This window comes from Anomaloglossus baeobatrachus, chromosome 4 (genome assembly GCF_048569485.1).
Source record: "Anomaloglossus baeobatrachus isolate aAnoBae1 chromosome 4, aAnoBae1.hap1, whole genome shotgun sequence".
NCBI lineage: Eukaryota > Metazoa > Chordata > Amphibia > Anura > Aromobatidae > Anomaloglossus > Anomaloglossus baeobatrachus.
Genome location: NC_134356.1, coordinates 149,615,647 through 149,633,490, shown reverse-complemented (window position 1 = coordinate 149,633,490; position 17,844 = coordinate 149,615,647). Strand labels below are relative to the sequence as shown.

The following is a 17,844-nucleotide window of genomic DNA, read 5'->3' as shown; positions in this document are numbered from 1 at the left end:
GCCCATTCCAACCTTGTACAGGTCTACAATTTTTTCTCTGGTTTCTTTAGACAGCTCTTTGTTCTTGACCATGGTGGAGAACTTGGAGTGTGATTGATTGTGTGTGGACAGGTGTCTTTTATACAGGTAATGAGTTCAATTAGGTGCAATTAATACAGGTAAATAGTGCAAAGTATAAGGGGTTCTTAAAGAAAAAATAACAGAACTGTGAGAGCCAGAATTCTTGCTGATTGTTAGGTGATGAAATACTTATTTTATACAATAAAATCCAAATTAATTATTTAAAAATTATACAGTTTTTTTCATTCTGTCACAGTTGTACCTACGATACCTATGATAAAAATTACAGACCACTCCATTCTTTGGGAACACTTGCAAAACTGGCAGTGTATCAAATACTTATTTCTCCACTGTATTTGTGAACAAAAGAAACCATATTCCTCTCCTCTTCCCCTTATTGTTCCTCTTAGTTGAGTCTAAGGTCCCCTACTCTTTTCTCTATACACTGCCACTATTGGACAAACCATCAACTGATTTCACTTTCAGTACAATTTTTATGATGCTGACACCTAATTATAAACATCTTCTCCTGACATCACGCGTGCATTAGTACAAAATACCAGTCCTCCTTATATCTGAAACTTATTCTTTCTAAACAAAACTTACTTTACACCCTTCACTAACCTAGGTAAAGTTGATATTTCCATTTCTGTTGGTGATTCTACTACCCACTGTGTTGGGGTTATATTTGACTCAGATCTTTCTTTCACTCACTTCATCACTCACCTCATTTATATCTCAAAAACATGTCCAGAATACATGCTTCTCTTACCTTTGAAACAGCAAAAACTATAACTGTAGCTCTTATCTTCTGGACTATTGCAAATTATTCCCCCTCTTCCTAAACCCTCCCCTCTCCAATGTATCCTCCTGAATGCCTGAATGCAGCAGCTAGGCCCATATTTCTGCGCACCTGCTACACCAATGCTTGCAATCTGTGCCAGTTGTTGCATTGTTGCCCATCTGCTACAGAATACAACATAAATTTATAAGACTCATCACACAAGACAAAAAAGCAACTCAAGACAAAAAAAACACTCAAGACACAAAAGCTTTTCATTATTCTGCACCGTCCTACATCTACTCTCATCTCTGTCTATCACACTTGCTGAGCTCTACACTGTGTGCAGAATTATTAGGCAAGTGAGTATTTTGATCACATGATACTTTTTATACATGTTGTCCTACTCCAAGCTGTATAGGCTTGAGAGCCAACTACCAATTAAGTAAATCAGGTGATGTGCATCTCTGTAATGAAGAGGGGTGTTGTGTAATTACATCATCACCCTATATAAGGTGTGCTTAATTATTAGGCACAACTTCCTTTCCTTTGGCAAAATGGGTCAGAAGAGAAATTTGACGGGCTCTGAAAAATCCAAAATTGTGAGATGTCTTGCAGAGGTATGCAGTAGTCTTGAAATTGCCAAACTTTTGAAGCGTTATCACCGAACAATCAAGCATTTCATGGCAAATAGCCAACAGGGTCGCAAGAAGCATGTTGGGCAAAAATGTCGCAAAATAACTGCCCATGAATTGAGGAAAATCAAGCATGAAGCTTCCAAGATGCCATTTGCCACCAGTTTGGCTATATTTCAGAGCTGCAACGTTACTGCAGTATCAAAAAGCACAAGGTGTGCCATACTCAGGGACATGGCCAAGGTAAGGAAGGCTGAAAAACGACCACCTTTGAACAAGAAACATAAGATAAAACGTCATGGCCAAGAAATATCTGAAGACTGATTTTTCAAAGGTTTTATGGACTGATGAAATGAGAGTGACTCTTGATGGGCCAGATGGATGGGCCAGAGGCTGGATCAATAAAGAGCAGAGAGCTCCACTGCGACTCAGACGCCAGCAAGGTGGAGGTGGGGTACTGGTATGGGCTGGTATCATCAAAGATGAACTTGTGGGACCTTTTTGAGTTGAGGATAGAGTGAAGCTCCACTCCCAGACATACGGCCAGTTTCTGGAAGACAACTTCATCAAGCAGTGGTAAAGGAAGCAGTCAGTATCGTTCAAGAAAAATGTGATTTTCATGCAGGACAATGCTCCATCACATGCATCCAACTACTCCCCAGTGTGGCTGACCAGTAAAGGTCTAAAAGATGAAAAAATAATGACATGGCCCCCTTGTTCACCTGATTTCAACCCCATAGAGAACTTGTGGTCCCTCAAAAAATGTGAGATCTACAGGGAGGGAAAACGGTACACCTCTCAGAAAAGTGTCTGGGAGGCTGTGGTGGCTGCTGCATGCAATGTTGATAATAAATAGATCAAGCAACTGACAGAATCTATGGATGGTAGGCTGTTGAGTGTCATCATAAAGAAGGGTGGCTATATTGGTCACTAATTTTTTGGGGAATTTGTTTTTGCATGTCAGAAATGTTTATTTCTAAATTTTGTGCAGATATTGGTTTACCTGGTAAAAATAAACAAGTGAGATGGGAATATATTTGGTTTTTATTAAGTTGCCCAATAATCCTGCACAGTAATAGTTACCTGCAAAAACAGATATCCTCCTAAGATAGCCAAATCTAAAAAAAAATTCCAAAAATTTTAAGCTTTGATGTTTATGAGTCTTTTGGGTTGATTGAGAACATAGTTGTTGATCAATCATAAAAAAATCCTCTAAAATACAACTTGCCTAATAATTCTGCACACGGTGTACATTCTGTTAATGATCTAAGACTAATATCCTCCATCATCTAAACCTCCCCCTCCTGTCTCAAAGACTTTTGCTCATGCTGCGCCAGTTCACTGGAATGTACTAGCCAAAGCAATACAGTTAATTCCCAGTATCCACAGTTTTAAGCATGACCTAGAAACATATATATTTAGATAACACTACTACCTTTCCTCACTAATATAACTGTTCCATTTTCTCCTTTCCTAAATTTTCCTAAGAATCTGGTCCCTGCTATCATATGTACTTACACCCTGAATACAAAGAGAGGAGCACGTCATATCTGTACATATAGACCTACTGACTATTGACCAGTTCATACAGCTTTACTCGATTACCCCTATTTATTATAAAAATTGTAGGACCATACACAGCAAGCCTTTTTACTGTTTGTGCCACTCTATTTCCTTATAGATTGTAAGCATGAGAGCAGCGCCATGACTTCTCTTGTTTAAATGTTGAATTATGTGTTATTCTGTAATGTCTGATATTGTCTGTACATTTAAATTGTAAAGTGCTGCAGAATATATTGGCACTATACAAAGTTATAATTATTATTATTATTATTATTATTAATAATAATCATCAGTAGAGATGAGTGATCATGATTGGCAAAGATTGTAATATGTTAAAATTTTACAATCTTTGGCCTGATCGGATCGGGATCGGACATCCGAACATTTACCCCAAAAGTTGTCGATCTTGCCAAGGATTGGTAAACGTTCGAATGGCAAAAGCCATCCTCTCCCTGCCCATCACAGTCATGTCATGCATTGGCATGGTTGTGATTGGCCACTGTATACAAAAAGGAAGCAAAAGGGTTAAACCAGTGCATATTTACCGAGCCTCCCCACAGCTGCAGCGCTACTTCCGGGGCCAATAATTATTGTTCATACAGATTCACTGCTTTCCCCGCCAACTGGCATCTCTGACTGGTTGCAGTCAGACCGTGGCCCCACCCTCTCTGATAGCATTTTACCGCTGTAAAATAAATGTAAAAAATGCTGTGTAGTCCACCTAGATATTGATATCAGCACAGATAAAGCCCCTGGCTACAGGCTGCGGCCTCCAGGCATGTGTTATCTTGGCTGTGTGGTGTGCTAATAAGGAGATCACTAAAAACAATAATGTCAATAAATATTCAAAAGTTTATTACAGAAAAAACACCAACACAATTTAAAAACCTCTAAAAACATAGAATACAATAGACATCAGAGGTTTGCTATAATGCAGCATAAAACCTCTAAGAAGTATCCACCTCAGAGATTATGTACTATGCACTGCAGTCACTAATGAACACCAATAATGCATAATAATACAGCATGCAAAAGACCAAAAATATATAAGTGTCAGTCCATAAGACAAATGGCTAATACATCAATATACAAAAATCAGTATATCCACAGCCCAAATATAAATGTCAATCCAGCAATAAGATAGGGCATAGACAAGCCTGTAAGATGGAATAAAACAGGTTTAGATATAGGTTTGTATATAAAATGCCATGATCTTTACCAAAATCACAATGGTGATAAAAAAAAAAAGCATGCAAGATAATTCCCATTAAAGCAAAGAGTGAGATGGTGAAATTGCAGTCATGGAAGAGGTGGAAACCTACAACAAACAGGTAAAGATGGTAAAGATCATGGCGTTTTATATACAAACCTATATCTAAACCTGTTTTATTCCATCTTACAGGCTTGTCTATGCCCTATCTTATTGCTGGATTGACATTTATAATTGGGCTGTGGGTATACTGATTTTTGAATATTGATGTATTAGCCATTTGTCTTATGGACTGACACTTATATATTTTTGGTCTTTTGCATGCTGTATTATTATGCATTATTGGTGTTCATTAGTGATTGCAGTGCATGGTACATAATCTCTGAGGTGGATACTTCTTAGAGGTTTTATGCTGCATTATAGCAAACCTCTGATGTCTATTGTATTCTATGTTTTTAGATGTTTTTAAATTGTGTTGGTGTTATTTCTGTAATAAACTTTTGAATATTTATTGACATTATTGTTTTTGGTGATCTCCTTATTAGCACACCACCCTTTCTTCTTGTTTTTCATGACTATTCCCAGGTGTGCATTTGGATGATCCCATCCACATTGCCTTAGTGCCCTCGTCACCTTCTTCTAATCTTGGCTGTGTATCACAATAAGAGAAACTAGTGTTTTTTTTTTAATTTTTTTAATTATATAAATAAGTATTTTAAAAAAATGGCATGTAGTCACCTCCAATTTTGATACCCAGCCAAGCTAAAGCCCAACAGCTGAGGGCTGATATTCTCAGGCTGGAGATGTCCATGGTTATTGCCCTCCCAAGCCTAAAAGTAGCAGCCTACAGCCACCAAGGATTGTCTCATCCATCAGATGCGACAAACTCAGAACTTTACCCAGCTCTTTTCGATTGTCCTGTTGCGGTGGCAATTGGGGTAATAAGAGGTTAATGGCAGCCCACAGCTGCCACTAAGCCCTAGATTAATAATGGAGAGGTCCCATGAGGCCCCCCCATTACTAATCTGTAAGTGAAACAAATAAACACTAACAGAAAAAAATCCTTTCTTTGAAATATAATACAAAAAAACACACTTTTTTCACCACCTTAATAACTTTCAAAACACCCAGGTCCGTCTTAATCCACATGAGGTCCCATAGTGATTCCAGCTCTGCTAAATCTGAACTGACAGCTTAAAGCCATAGAATATGAACACCCTCTGCAAGCTTCAGTCAAAGACTGAGCCTCTGCAAGCAGTGGTGACATCACTCAGGTTAGTTGCAGTCACAGCTAGAGGTTACAACAGCTCTCCACCTGTGACCACAGGTAGCCTGAACTCAGGAGACCTTCTGAAGTGAGGTCACTGTGTACATTTAGGTCTTGTGAGGTCAGGTTACCTGTGGTCACAGGTGGTGGGCCGTGGGAACCTCCAGCTGTTACTGCAACTAACCTGAGTGATGTTACTGCTGATCTCTGAGGCTCTGTCTCTGCTTAAAGCTCACAGCAGGCAGTGATGTTCTATGGCCTCACACTGTCAATTCAGATGTAGCAGAACTGAAAATTTTGTGGGATCGCTTGTGGATTTTGTCAGACCTTGGTCTTTTGGGGGTTAATAAAGTGGTGAAAGAGGGTGGTTTTTTGTATTATATTTCAAATACTTTAAAGGATTTTTTCATTTTTTGTGTTTCCTTCTTTTCACTTACAGGTTAGTAATGGGGTTCTCATAGATGCTTCCCATTACTAATCTATGGCTTAGTGGCATCGGTGAGCTGTCATTAACTGCTTATTACACCGATTGCCAACTTACCAAGACAATGGGGAAGAGCCTGGTAAAGTTCTGGAATTGTCATATCTAATGGATGCGGCAATCCTAAGCAGCTGCAGGCTGCTATTTTAAGGCTTGGGGGTCCAATAAGCATGGGTCCCCCCAGCCTGAGAATACCAGCCCCAAGCTGTTGGGCTTTATCATGGCTGGGTATCAAAATTGGGGGGGACCGCATGCTGGTTTTTTTGGGTTTTTTTTTAAATAATTTATATAAATAATTTAAGAAAAATCAGTTCCTCTTATTTTGATATGCAGCCAAGATAAGCACATAGCTGGGACTGCAGCCTGTAGCCATGGGCTTTATCTGGGCTGGTATCAAAATATAGGGGGACCACACAGCATGTTTTTTATTTATTAATTTAATTTACAACTGTGTAACACTGTGAGAAAGGGTGGAGGCGCGGTATGACTGCAGCTAATCAGAGATGCCGGTGGGTAGGGAAAGCAGTGAATATGCATGAGAGATAATAATTTGTCCCAGAACTAGACGCAAGGAGACTTGCTAAGTATGTCCTACTTTATTCCTCCCTTATTTTGTTTCTTTTGCAGGCCCCCCTACACCATTTTTAGCTCCCCTACACCATTTTATAACACATAAGTTTTGCCTCACATTGAAACCAATAGGTTTGGCTAGGATTATCGATCGGACCGGCGATTTGATTGGTGAACTTAGGTATTGTTCGGAGATCTCGATCCTTGGCAGGATCCACAAGTCAAGATATTTTCCCAAAAGCAAATAATAGTTAAAACATATATATAGGCAATAGAGTTATTCTTCTATATGGACTGTACAGATTTCTATGTGTTGTGTACACAATGCATGCTCATAACAAGATGATCCTTCACAAGTTAGCATACTAGCCAGTCAAATTACACCATCATTATGTCATAGCAGAGTGTTGGAACACATAAAATGTGGGCATCCAAGAGTGGCCAATGTAAACTTACTCTTTATTCGACTATACTACTGGCCTGCTAATGACTGTGTTTAATATAAATGTAGATTTGAAATGTTTTAACACAACATACACTTCCAATATGGATATCATGAAATGTGCTGAATGTAAATATAACAAGAATGATCTTACTAATTTCTCTTCATTTCTAGTATATACACTTTCAAATAATAACATGGTATTGTGCCTACTGCATAATGACAGAATATAGGGCCAACATGAAGTCATAAATATTTACTATCATGAATGTCCTATGAATTTTTGTGACTTTTGGAAGAAATTGTGGCATCTAGGTGTACCCGTACTAGTCACATCCAGTTTACATATTTTACTGCATTGCCTCATTGCTACATAGCTTAGACAGAAAGAGCACAGTTTAACCTAACACAAAGGGAATCAAATTATTGCCAACGACACGTAAAAGTAGTGCCAATTCTGCTTACCTAAAGGGTATGTAAAATTATACAAAAGAAGGCCCCAAAATTATCATCTAGCACGAGCCACTGTGTTGAATTTGTTGCACTTCCAGATGTCTAATCTAATTATGCACCATCTAAATATTGGACAGGATTAGTAAATCTACCTTAGTGTGTGAATGAGACCTTAGGCACATCAGAGAATACAGTTTAGTTTGTCTACACTATGTATAGTAATTTCTAGTCTATATTTTCCTTTACAGTGCTATTCAAATTTATGGGGCTTGAAAAATATTGATATTACAAAAGGTGCTCAATATTGCCTCATATCTAAACTAGATCAATTTTAGGTACATTCTAATCTTTATTTACATGCCATGTATGTTAAAAACTCTTGCATATGTGGCAACTGCCAACTTGAGGGTTAATTTTTTTTTCTAAGGTTGATACCACAGCTGCTAAAGGATTCTTCTTTTAACTTCATATGATCCTCTAAATCTGTATTAATCTTTCTATTTTGTACCTGCTGTTGAAAGGATTTTCTCCAGGAATGATGTGCGTACTGTCTTTTCCCACCAAAAGTTTGATTCGATCATAAAAAGACTTTACTTCTGGTGAGCCTGACTGGCTTTGTTTGATGATATCAAGAGGGTCACGTGATCCACGGCAAAGTAAACTCGACTGACAAGTTGTTTGCAGACAACAGTCCGGGTCCAGGCAATCCACAAGCCCATCTGAAAAAATGTAATAGAGGTGTATGAATATCAGCAATTTAAACATAACAGTAAGTGACAGCAATCTGAAGCAGAGAACATAAAGGTATCTACCAGCTTGCCAGTTGTTAACCATTTGTAGCTTCCTGAGAGCCTTAACTTTGTCATGAGTAAACAAATTGTGAAAAAGAACACCACAAAGCAACAAGTTACAATATTTTAACTGCTGCAAATAGTTTTATGACTCCATTTTGCTCCTATATTCTAAATAAATCCTGATCAAATGTAAATAAGGCTTTTTATGTGTTTTGTGATGCAAACTAAAAAAAAACAAGTCATGTGTAAAAACTCATCATGTGTAAAAAAAAAGTTATAATAGTTGTGAGCCCAAACTAAAATATGGTAGCTGTGAAGTATAGTCCAAAAATATTCAGTAAAAAGTATAAAGTTTTTATATTTCCTCCACATAACAATTCAACTAAAGAAAGTAGATAAGATGAAAGGCTCAACCAAAAAAAGCCCACACAGTAAATCACAGTAAGATAATATTGTTATTCTTATCATATCATCTATTTATGAGTTTGACTTGACATGATTGTAGCACAGAAAAGGTTGTGGGTCTAAAGCCGCTAATACACCTTAGATGGCTGTCAAATGAATGCTTATTTGGCTAACAGGGATCCCTCTCAACTCCCCCATACAAATCAACACTCAGGGAGAGAAGAGTAAAGGCCCCGTAAACATAATAATAATAATAATAATAATAATAATAAAAAAAATAATGTAAGCTGAACTTGTCCAGTATCGACAGGTTCTGCAGATGGTCTAATTTGTATTTAGGCGCTAGTCAATTGTGCTGTTTCTATTTGTTTTAGTTAAAACTGTTATTTAATGTTTTTCATGCTTGTCTCTGCTGCCATCTACTGGTCAGACCTTTCGGCTCCTCTGTTTCTTTTGTCCAGCCCATGGGAGTGTCTGTTGCACCTCTTGCATCAGTTCCTGGTTTATTCAGTTCAGCCAGAGTTTTTTGAGAATCACATCCCTTATTGGAGCTGCTAGAAGCAAAGTCTTCTGACCACGTATTAGCTTCAGAAACAAACATCATTGGAGAATTACAATGCCAAGTACTTGGACCTCTGTACTTCTGCATGTCTTTAACCTTTGGAGAAAATAAACCACCATTGTTTCATCTCAGCATGTGCATGTTTAACTCAGGAGCGCTCTGGTCCTGTCTGCCTCACCTATAGGAAAAACGAAGGTAAGATTCTCACAACCTCTCACAACTACGCGCCTTCAATCACCTTTAAGTGGGGACAGAACAGTCAGAAGACTGCTTAACAGCCCAATACCCCGGCTACAGATCCCTAAGAGCCCTGTAACTTCCCACGTAATCTGCCTAGCAACAAGCCTTGTGCACTAGTCAGCCTGCACAGTGCATGCCTGGACAAGCCTAAGGGGAAGCTCTCCCATCTGCCACGTCCTGTATCGCCTCTGCTTGCATTGTAAAGGGACAGTTTATGCACCTGCTGTTTCTCTCATGCTATACCCCTTCTATAGACTTGCAGTACATTATACCTCATTACTGCACATTGTTGGACTGCGAACCCCAAGTTTTGCTAAAGACACCTTGGGAATCTCATCAGGGAGTCCTTGCAGAGCTGCACAACGATTTTTGGACCCCTATTCAAAAGGCAAGTTTCTTAAAGAGACAGTACACCTTAAATCAAAATGGCCGAAAAAGACCTTGGACAGTTCCCCACTGTTGAAACAGAGCAAATACAATCTGATACTGTCCATTATGAAGCCCAGGAGGCAGATCCCATGCTTCCAGCAGACCAAGTTGTCCGACCAAATCGCTCTTCCAAACCCACGGTAAAGGCCACTGAAAACTATTACTTTATGAAAGATGAGCTATGTGAACACCTGAAAGAACTGTGGGAACGAGTCACGTCAAGACACGCCAGGGAAGGAGTCTTGCGAGGATAATTTGCATATTCCCAGTGCCTTCTGGGATAAGTGAAGAGTCACCGCGAGCTCAAGGAGAAGAGCTCAAGGAGAACCGGGTTTTGGCCGTTACAGCCGGAAGGAAGACTTCTGAAAGCCAGGGAAGGAGTCTTGCGAGGATAATTTGCATATTCCCAGTGCCTTCTGGGATAAGTGAAGAGTCACCGCGAGCTCAAGGAGAACCGGGTTTTGGCCGTTACAGCCGGAAGGAAGACTTCTGAAAGCCAGGGAAGGAGTCTTGCGAGGATAATTTGCATATTCCCAGTGCCTTCTGGGATAAGTGAAGAGTCACCGCGAGCTCAAGGAGAACCGGGTTTTGGCCGTTACAGCCGGAAGGAAGACTTCTGAAAGCCAGGGAAGGAGTCTTGCGAGGATAATTTGCATATTCCCAGTGCCTTCTGGGATAAGTGAAGAGTCACCGCGAGCTCAAGGAGAACCGGGTTTTGGCCGTTACAGCCGGAAGGAAGACTTCTGAAAGCCAGGGAAGGAGTCTTGCGAGGATAATTTGCATATTCCCAGTGCCTTCTGGGATAAGTGAAGAGTCACCGCGAGCTCAAGGAGAACCGGGTTTTGGCCGTTACAGCCGGAAGGAAGACTTCTGAAAGCCAGGGAAGGAGTCTTGCGAGGATAATTTACATATTCCCAGTGCCTTCTGGGATAAGTGAAGAGTCACCGCGAGCTCAAGGAGAACCGGGTTTTGGCCGTTACAGCCGGAAGGAAGACTTCTGAAAGCCAGGGAAGGAGTCTTGCGAGGATAATTTGCATATTCCCAGTGCCTTCTGGGATAAGTGAAGAGTCACCGCGAGCTCAAGGAGAACCGGGTTTTGGCCGTTACAGCCGGAAGGAAGACTTCTGAAAGCCAGGGAAGGAGTCTTGCGAGGATAATTTGCATATTCCCAGTGCCTTCTGGGATAAGTGAAGAGTCACCGCGAGCTCAAGGAGAACCGGGTTTTGGCCGTTACAGCCGGAAGGAAGACTTCTGAAAGCCAGGGAAGGAGTCTTGCGAGGATAATTTGCATATTCCCAGTGCCTTCTGGGATAAGTGAAGAGTCACCGCGAGCTCAAGGAGAACCGGGTTTTGGCCGTTACAGCCGGAAGGAAGACTTCTGAAAGCCAGGGAAGGAGTCTTGCGAGGATAATTTGCATATTCCCAGTGCCTTCTGGGATAAGTGAAGAGTCACCGCGAGCTCAAGGAGAACCGGGTTTTGGCCGTTACAGCCGGAAGGAAGACTTCTGAAAGCCAGGGAAGGAGTCTTGCGAGGATAATTTGCATATTCCCAGTGCCTTCTGGGATAAGTGAAGAGTCACCGCGAGCTCAAGGAGAACCGGGTTTTGGCCGTTACAGCCGGAAGGAAGACTTCTGAAAGCCAGGGAAGGAGTCTTGCGAGGATAATTTGCATATTCCCAGTGCCTTCTGGGATAAGTGAAGAGTCACCGCGAGCTCAAGGAGAACCGGGTTTTGGCCGTTACAGCCGGAAGGAAGACTTCTGAAAGCCAGGGAAGGAGTCTTGCGAGGATAATTTGCATATTCCCAGTGCCTTCTGGGATAAGTGAAGAGTCACCGCGAGCTCAAGGAGAACCGGGTTTTGGCCGTTACAGCCGGAAGGAAGACTTCTGAATTTTAGCCTGTCTTCTTCATTGTGAGCGTAAGTGAGCAAAGTGTGAGCAAAAGTAAGTGTGAGTAGAATTGTTTGTATTTAGTTGTTTAATTACTTAACATTTGTTTAGTGCTATCCCCATTAGAAAATGTGCTCCACTATTGCTAATGCGATCCAGTGTACATCTTGTCTCATGTATGCAGTCCTTGAAAAGCCGTTCGAGGCTGCATACTGTTGTTCGAGATGTGAGCAAGTTGCACATTTGGAAGCCCAGATACTGGATCTAAATGAGCAGCTGGCAACTCTGAGATGCATTAGCAATATGGAAAGGAGTTTGCTGCTCACTGAGCAGCAGCTTGCTGGGTCAGATGTGGGGGAGGATTGTAGTAGGGAGCGGCAGGTCGGTGATGTAGGTAGCTGGGTGACAGTTAGAAAGGGGGGCAAAGGGAAAAGTGCTAGGAAGGCTAGTCCTGAACTGACACATCCCAATAGGTTTGCAAACTTGGCAGATGAGGGGGATGTCATTACAGGGGTAGCATTGCTGCAGCAAGGCATGACCTCTGAACGCCAGAGGAGTGTCTGCTCCAGTAAGGGGGGGAATAGGAGTGCAGGGCAGGCAAGACAGGTACTGGTAGTGGGGGACTCAATTATTAGGGGGACAGATAGGGCAATCTGTCACAAAGACAGGGATCGCCGAACAGTGTGTTGTCTTCCTGGCGCTCGAGTTCGGCACATCGCTGATCGGGTCGACAGATTACTGGGAGGGGCTGGGGAGGACCCAGCGGTCATTGTACACATTGGCACAAATGACAAAGTTAGAGGTAGGTGGAAGGTCCTTAAAGATGATTTCAGGGAATTAGGTTGTAAGCTTAAAGCATGGACCTCAAAGGTGGTATTTTCGGAAATACTACCTGTGCCACGAGCCACACCAGAGAGGCAAAGAGAGATCAGGGAGGTTAACAGGTGGCTCAAGAATTGGTGTAGGAAAGAGGGTTTTGGGTTCCTGGAGAATTGGGCCGACTTTTCAGTTGGCTACAGATTCTATGCTAGGGATGGGCTGCACCTTAATGGGGAAGGTGCAGCTCTGCTGGGGCAGAAAATGGCTAGAAGGTTGGAGGAGTGTTTAAACTAGGATTGGGGGGCGAGGGTATTCACTTTATAGAAGGGGAATGTAGTGCAGATAGTGACCAAGGCACAAGTAATGAAATTGGGGGTGGTACGGGGGGAAGGGTTAGGACAGTTAATACAGTAAGCAGGAATACAGGTACAGAGTCATACGTAACGTGCATGTACACTAATGCCCGAAGCCTCACAAATAAGGTGGAGGAATTAGAATTAATATTGTTGGAAGAAAATTATGATATAGTGGGGATATCAGAGACATGGCTGGATGAGAGCTATGACTGGGCTGTTAATTTACAGGGTTATAGCCTATTCAGGAATGACCGTACAAATAAGCGAGGGGGAGGTGTGTGTCTATATGTAAAATCATCCTTAAAACCCATCCTGCGTGACAACATATGTGAGGGTACTGAGAACGTAGAGTCCCTATGGGTGGAGATAAGGGGGGGGGAGAATGAATAATAAAATACTGATAGGGGTGTGTTATAAGACGCCGAATATTATGGAAGAGGTAGAGAATCTCCTCCTAAAGCAAATTGATAAAGCAGCGAGTCTCGGAGAGGTAATTATTATGGGGGACTTTAACTATCCTGATATAAATTGGGGAACAGAAACTTGCAGTTCCAGCAAAGGAAATAGATTTTTGATAACAATGAAAGATAATTACCTTTCACAAATGGTACAGGAACCCACAAGAGGGGGAGCACTACTAGACCTTGTACTAACCAATAGGCCAGACCGCATATCAAATATACAAGTTGGGGGTTACTTGGGGAATAGTGATCACAAAATAATAAGTTTTCATGTATTCTTTAGTAAGATGTCTAGTAGAGGGGCTACAAGGACACTAAACTTCAGGAAAGCAAATTTTAAACGGTTGAGAGATGATCTTAGTGCAATAAACTGGGATGATGTACTAAGTAATAAAAGTACACAAAGCAAATGGGAGACTTTTATGAGCATCCTGAATAGGGCTTGTGCAGAAAATATACCCTATGGGAACAAACATGCTAGAAATAGGAGGAAACCCCTATGGCTAAATAGAGCTGTAAGGGAAGCAATAAAAGAAAAACAGAAAGCCTTAAAAGAATTAAAGAGGGTAGGTAGTGATGAGGCATTATATAATTATAGAAAATTAAATAAAATATGTAAAAAGCAAATTAAGTTAGCTAAGTTTGAGACAGAGAGACTCATTGCGAGAGAAAGTAAAAATAATCCTAAAATATTCTTTAACTACATAAACAGTAAAAAACTGAAAAGCGATAGTGTTGGCCCCCTTAAAAATAGTCTTGGTGAAATGGTGGAAGGGGATGAGGGTAAAGCCAACCTGCTGAATGACTTTTTTTTTACGGTTTTTATACAAGAAAATGCCATGGCAGATGACATGACCAGTGATACCATAAATTCACCCTTGAATATTACCTGCTTAACCCAGCAGGAAGTACGCCGCCGCCTCGAAATCACTAAGGTTGACAAATCTCCGGGCCCGGATGGCATACACCCCAGAGTACTACAGGAATTGAGTTCTGTGATAGATAGACCATTATTTTTAATCTTCTCAGATTCCTTAATAACAGGGTCGGTACCGCAGGACTGGCGCATAGCAAATGTGGTGCCAATATTCAAAATGGGGACAAAAACTGAGCCGGGAAATTATAGGCCGGTAAGTTTAACCTCTACGGTTGGTAAAATCCTTGAGGGTTTCTTGAGAGATGCTATACTGGAGTATCTCAAGAAAATAACCTTATGACAGAGTATCAACATGGGTTTATGAGGGATCGATCCTGTCAAACTAATTTGATCAGCTTCTATGAAGAGGTAAGTTCAAGCCTGGACCAGGGAAATGCAGTGGATGTTGTGTATATGGACTTTTCAAAAGCTTTTGATACGGTGCCACACAAAAGGTTGGTACATAAAATGAGAATAATGGGGATAGGGGAAAATATGTGTAACTGGGTTAAAAACTGGCTAAGTGATAGGAAAAAAAGGGTGGTTATTAATGGTACGTACTCGGACTGGGTCTCAGTTCATAGTGGGGTACCACAGGGGTCAGTATTGGGCCCGCTTCTTTTCAACATATTTATAAATGACCTTGTTGGGGGCATGCGGAGTAGAATTTCAATATTTGCAGATGATACTAAACTCTGCAGGGTAATCAATACAGAGGAGGATAATTTTATATTACAGGGAGATTTATGTAAATTGGAGGATTGGGCTGAGAAGTGGCAATTGAAGTTTAATGTAGATAAATGTAAGGTCATGCACTTGGGTAGAGGAAATAACATTTATGATTATGTACTTAATTGTAGAACACTGGGTAAAACAGACACAGAAAAAGACTTGGGTGTATGGGTGGATGGTAAACTTCACTTTAGTGGACAGTGTCAGGCAGCTGCTGCCAGGGCTAATAAAATAATGGGATGTATTAAAAGAGGTATAAGTGTTCATGAACAAAATATAGTTCTACCTCTGTACAAGTCACTAGTGCGACCGCACTTAGAATACTGTGTACAATTCTGGTCACCGATATATAAGAAGGACATAGCTGAACTGGAGAGGGTGCAGAGAAGAGCGACCAAGATTATTAGAGGAATGGGTGGGCTGCAATACCAAGACAGGTTATTAAACTTGGGGTTATTTAGTCTGGAAAAACGAAGGCTTAGGGGGGATCTAATCACAATGTATAAATATATGAGGGGACAGTACAGAGACCTTTCCAAAGATCTTTTTACACCTAGGCCTGCGACTGGAACACGGGGGCATCCGCTACGTCTTGAGGAAAGAAGGTTTAATCATAATCACAGACGAGGATTCTTTACTGTACGAGCAGTGAGACCATGGAACTCTCTGCCGCATGATGTTGTAATGAGTGATTCACTACTAACATTTAAGCAGAGCCTGGATGCCTTTCTTGAAAAATTTAATATTACCAGTTATGTATATTAGATTTTATGACAGGGTATTGATCCAGGGAACTAGTCTGATTGCCGGATGTGGAGTCAGGAAGGACATTTTTTCCCCATTGGAACTTGTTTGCCACATTGGGTTTTTTTTTGCCTTGCTCTGGATCAACATGTTAGGCTACGGGTTGAACTAGATGGACTTAGAGTCTCCCTTCAACCTTAAAAACTATGATACTATGATACTATGAAGACTTGAATCCTCATCAGGTGATGCCGCATGCTTACAAGCCGCTCTGGAACGGCTGAACACAGCTCATGAAAGATACAAGAGACTGTCAACAAGGTACATTACCTTTCTAAAAGACACTAAAATTGATGAAGCTCTTTCAGACCTGAGCAAGGCAGAAGAGGTGGACAAGGAAAGAGATGGCAAGGTGCAAGATGCCATAGACAAGGCCGAACACCGTATCTCTCACCAGCAAGAAACCAGATCACACCGATCAACCTCATCTAGACGTTCCTCTCGGTCATCCGGGTCATCATCCTCAAGAAGCTCAGCCCTGAGCGACAGGATACTAGAGGCCCGCATAAGAGCAAAGGAATCCAAGGTGAGACGTTCCTTCACAGAAAGAGAAGTAGAGGAAGAAGCCAAAAGGGCAGAAGCAGAAGCCCTTGCAAAAGCAGAAGCCGCTAAAGCAGAAGCCAAAAGGGCAGAAGCCCTTGCAAAAGCAGAAGCCGCTAATGCAGAAGCCAAAAAGGCAGAAGCAGAAGCCCTTGCAAGAGCAGAAGCCGCTAAAGCAGAAGCCCTTGCAAAAGCAGTAGCCGCTAAAGCAGAAGCCAAAAAGGCAGAAGCAGAAGCCCTTGCAAGAGCAGAAGCCGCTAAAGCAGAAGCCCTTGCAAGAGCAGAAGCCGCTAAAGCAGAAGCCAAAAGGGCAGAAGCGGAGGCTCGGATAAGGATTCTTCGGTCACAGATGGAAGAGGAAGTTGCACTAGCTAAAGTGAGACTACTTGAGCAAGCATTGATCCAAGGTCCTGATCCAGCTCACTCGCCACCACTGGAAGCAGACAATCCAGTTGATCACACAAGAGACTATGTACTGAATCAGTTACCTGTAGCAACCCCGGTTTGCAGTACCGTCCAAGCCGACAACACCGAAACCTCCAACTTACCTCTACCAGTGCCAGTACCACCTAAAGCACCCGAGCAAATTAATAACAGTCACCAAGAGGTGCCCTCTCAAACACAGTCACCATGGCAAGATGGCAACCAAGTGTTTCCTGACCCACTTCCACAGCTCAAGCAGCAGTCATCAGAATCTACAGAGACTAAGCCACAGCTCAACCCTGCAGCAACGTCATTTTACCCGGGAACATCTCATCCATTCACGCCAGGCAGCCCATACGCCCCAGGGGCATCACGAGTCATCGTGGCAACAAGTGGTGAGAAATCAGATATGTCTGAGTTTGCCAGGTTCATGGTGAGCAGAGAGCTAATCAACACTAGTCTCATGAAATTTGATGATCGTGCAGAGAGCTACAGGGCATGGAAAGCAACTTTCAAGGCAGCCATCGCCAATCTCAACTTAACTGCAGAACAGGAACTCGACCTCATGATCAAGTGGTTGGGCCCAGGCTCTACAAACCGTATCAAGAGCCTCAAAACCGTCTATGTGGGACAAGCAGAAGCAGGTCTCGCTGCTGCATGGCAAAGACTGGAACGCACCTTTGGCAGTGCAGAAGCAATAGAGAAAGCCCTATTCAAGAGACTGCAGGACATCCCAAAGATCAACCTTAAAGAAGTCCACAAGCTTCAAGACCTAAGTGATCTGCTCATGGAGCTGGAGCTCGCCAAAAGAGATCCTCGTCTGTCTGGGCTGTGCTACCTGGATACAGCCCATGGAGTGAACCCAATCGTGGTGAAACTGCCATACAGTCTGCAGGAGAAATGGGCAACGTCAGTCTCAAGGTACAAAAGAGTGCATGACGTCACCTTTCCCCCATTTATTCAGTTCTGCAAGTTCATCGACGAGCAGGCCCAGATGAGGAACGACCCCAGC

General features: G+C 41.9%; 1 protein-coding gene across 6 annotated transcripts in view; it reads right to left on the bottom strand.

Moving 5' to 3' along the window:
* Nucleotides 1-17,844, bottom strand: part of TENM2 (teneurin transmembrane protein 2) — a 4,009,156-nt gene that overhangs the window by 1,012,101 nt on the left and 2,979,211 nt on the right. For all 6 annotated transcript variants that reach the window (XM_075344552.1, XM_075344547.1, XM_075344548.1 and 3 more), the window contains one exon: nt 7,971-8,181. In XM_075344552.1, coding sequence (XP_075200667.1) covers nt 7,971-8,181 — 211 coding nt within the window. The remainder of the gene's footprint in view (nt 1-7,970; nt 8,182-17,844) is intronic.